Source organism: Octopus bimaculoides, chromosome 4 (assembly GCF_001194135.2).
Source record: "Octopus bimaculoides isolate UCB-OBI-ISO-001 chromosome 4, ASM119413v2, whole genome shotgun sequence".
Taxonomy (NCBI): Eukaryota; Metazoa; Mollusca; class Cephalopoda; order Octopoda; family Octopodidae; genus Octopus; species Octopus bimaculoides.
The window spans coordinates 133,774,880-133,778,461 of NC_068984.1; the positions used below are offsets into that span (position 1 = coordinate 133,774,880).

Below are 3,582 nucleotides of genomic sequence, written 5' to 3' on the forward strand. Positions count from 1 at the left end.
AAGGAGAGAGAGAGAGAGAGACGATACGAGAAGCGAAGAGAAGAGAAGAGAAAAGAGAGAGAGAGAGCATTCTATTTAAAAAAAATACATTTATCGCTAGCAATATAAGCATTTTAATGTATTTCGGCAAAATCAATTTCTACGAAGCTTAGCTTTGCAAATAGAACCACAAGCAATTTATGATTACATATTTGTTCGGGGAAAAACCTTTCCGTTCCAAATCAAAACTTTGCAACGAAGTTTATACACAATTTATTTTCATTTGTAGAAAAAAAAAAGAAAAAGAAAAAATAGGCGCAGGAGTGGCTGTGTGGTAAGTAGCTTGCTTATAAACCACATGGTCCCAGGTTCAGTCCCACTACGTGGCACCTTGGGCAAGTGTCTTCTACCATAGCCTCGGGCCGACCAAAGCCTTGTGAGTGGATTTGGTAGACGGAAACTGAAAGAAGCCGTCGTATATATGTATATGTATACATATATATATGTGTGTTTGTGTGTCTGTGTTTGTCCCCCCAACATCGCTTCACAACCGATGCTGGTGTGTTTACGTCCCCGTAACTTAGCGGTTCGACAAAAGATACCGATAGAATAAGTACTAGGCTTACAAAGAATAAGTCCTGGGGTCGATTTGCTCGACTAAAGGCGGTGCTCCAGCATGGCCGCAGTCAAATGACTGAAACAAGTAAAAGAGTAAAAGAGTAAAGAAAAAGAATTTATTATGTTTTTGTTTTTAGTCAGAACTGTTTCTGTTGCTCAGTGTTCTTAGATTATTTTTTAAACTCAGGTATTTATATGTTCTTATTAATTAACTGGTGAAAGGCGGCGAGGTGGTAGGAGGCTTAATAGCATTTCGTCTTTTTTTTCATGTTCTGAGTTCAAATTCCACCGTTTGAATTTGCTTTTCTTCCATTCGGGATCGCTGAAATAAGTATCAGTTGAGCACAGGGGTTCATGTAATCGACTAGCCCCTTTCTTACAAAAAAATTTGCAAGCATTGTTCCTATAGAAGAAAGGATTAATTAAACCCCCTCCCCCTAAAATCACTAGCCTTGTGCTAAAATTCGGAAACGATTAATTTTTAAAAGACAGTTGTTGGCAGAATCGGCAGAGCCAAATGAAATATCTTGAGATATTAAACTATATCACTTCACGTTCTGAGATCAAATGCCACCATAGTCGATTTTACCTCTTCGAATCTATTAAAAGAAATACATAAGTACTGAAGTCAGGTTAATTGACTAAACTTTTGTTCCAGAATTGGTGTTTGTTATGTCTTATTATTAATACATTATTCAAATTATTGCTTGTCGTTAAAAACAGAAGGAAGTGCAACAACGTCTGTGATCTTTTGGAGTCCTGTCCCAAATGCTTTTATCAGAGTAGACTCTATAAAAAGGTTCCAAAGAGTCAAGCGGAGTATTAAACCGAGGGACAGATTAAGTGGTGTTTTACTAAGAAGTTGGCTATTGACAAAATGTACGTATGTAGTATTGCATTTATCTGATAACTTTAAACAGCTGCTGGGGCTCTTACAAAAAGTCATTAATTAATAATCCTATCTATTATAGGTACAAGGCCTGAAATTTTGGAGTGAAGGAGCTAGTCGATTACATCGATCCCAAAAGGATGAAAGGTAAAGTCGACCTCGGCGGAATTTGAACTCGAGTCGCCAAGAATTGTGTCTGCCAGCTCGAGCAAACGAGGGATCGTCTACGTAGCTTCCAGAGTAACTAGAAATAACTGCCCAGATTTCTTACAAGTCATATTCTAAAAAGGTTGTCCTCTGTTTCTTACACTTAGTACAAAGGTAAGACAAGCACGACAGGAATGCCTTCGCTAATACTATTAGTAATAGGTTTTCTCGATGAAGGCTGACCTGGGGCTAAACCTGGGACAACATCAACAATAAAAACAAAACAAGCAATATCAGTAACAACTGAAGTTTGAATAAAAATAGAAATATTGATGATGACGACAATGAAAATGACGAAACGAGGATAGACATTGTGTTTACCTAAGCTATCGTCTGCAAATTGAAATCCTAACCTTAGGGAGTTTTAACGGTTGAAACATTGGGAGTGTCCTTATTGCACGCAACAGCTTAGTGTCTTCATTGTTTCAATAACAAGTAGTTTCTAAAACGCTCGGGGCCCTTAATATGTGTGTGTGCGCGTTAGTATTTCAGTTAAGTAGGCTGACAACCCGTACACAGGATCACATGTTCTTTTCAAGGAGAAAAAAAAATTCTCAAGTGAGATTTCTTTTTATATGCTTTCTTTTGTTTTTTTGTTTTGAGATCTGGTTTTAATCTTTCACAATGTCGTCAAATCTAGAAGCAGAAACTGGGTATTTTAATTCATGGAAATTAAACGAAACAAACCAACAAAAATAAAGAACAAACAAATACTAATATTCTGTTTGAGTTTTGATGTGACTGACAGCAAACACCTATCCATGTAAGCAATAAGACAAAATAATCAAAACAGACGAAACTAGCTGAGATTTAGCTAATTAACTTAGGCGAGTTCATTGTTTTGTTATGTAGTAGAAAATACGCAGAATAAGTTGCACGTGTGTAGATGCAGACAGAGCAACAATAAATAGCTTAGAAAGTATACAACTTAATATATATTAAGCTAAAAATACAGAAAGTACGAAGATAGTGTACAACTAACTTGTATAAATTATGCACAAATGACACAAATGGCGCACAAATCATAGAGATATTATAGAAAATAAAGAAGATGAGAAATGAGAATGAAAGATTTGGAATATAAGGAAATTGTGTAACAAATTGTAGGAGGTAAAGAAACTGTACAAAGTTGATGTAAGGAAAAACCGTGTGCTAGCTTTGGAATATTTTACAGTGACCAAGTCCTATCCCAATATTCAGTGATATGATTAGGATTCTATTTCTCGTCTTCAATTTGGATTATTGAATTAAAAGTTCCCTTTTCTGTTGGATTACGACACTCTCAGATTACCAAAACAGTTTACATTGGATTTATTACGAAACCAAAGAATCAAATCAGAATGGCAGCTAACGAAAAAGAATCTGCAGAGGTAAATTTTGCTCTCTTTTCTTTCTTTAACATATTTATGAGAGTGTTTGCGTCTGTGTATGTTTGTGTGTTTACATACTTACATAGATAGATACACACACACACACACACACACACACACACACACACATATATATATATATATATATATATCTATATATATATATATCCCTGCAACAGACTGGCGTCTCGTCTGGGGTGGGGTGGGGGTGTATGTATGTGCGTGCGTGGAGAAACATACACCGCAGTATCCAGGTCTTATGAGCTCGGGAAGAACTTTCGATATATAGGTTTCAAATTTTGGCACAAGGCCAGCAATTTCGGGGGAAGAGGTAACTCGATTATATATACACCTCAGCGTTCAATTGGTACTTATTTTATTGACCCCCAAGAGGAGGAAAAGCAAACTGGACCTCTTCGGAATTTGAACTCACAAAGTAAACGCTGATAAAATGCAACTACGTCTTTTACCCGGCGTACAAAGGATTCTACCAGCTCGCCGCCTTCATTATATATATAT

At 36.5% G+C, this 3,582-nt stretch overlaps 1 protein-coding gene across 1 annotated transcript in view; it reads left to right on the plus strand.

Annotated features, from left to right (window-relative positions):
* The first annotated feature begins 2,198 nt into the window (after positions 1-2,198).
* LOC106880168 (uncharacterized) overlaps positions 2,199-3,582 on the plus strand; it is a 112,178-nt gene continuing 110,794 nt past the window's right edge. Inside the window, exon 1 of the mRNA XM_014930013.2 lies at positions 2,199-3,063. Within this exon, the coding sequence (XP_014785499.1) occupies positions 3,034-3,063 (30 nt within the window). The 5' untranslated portion in view covers positions 2,199-3,033. The remainder of the gene's footprint in view (positions 3,064-3,582) is intronic.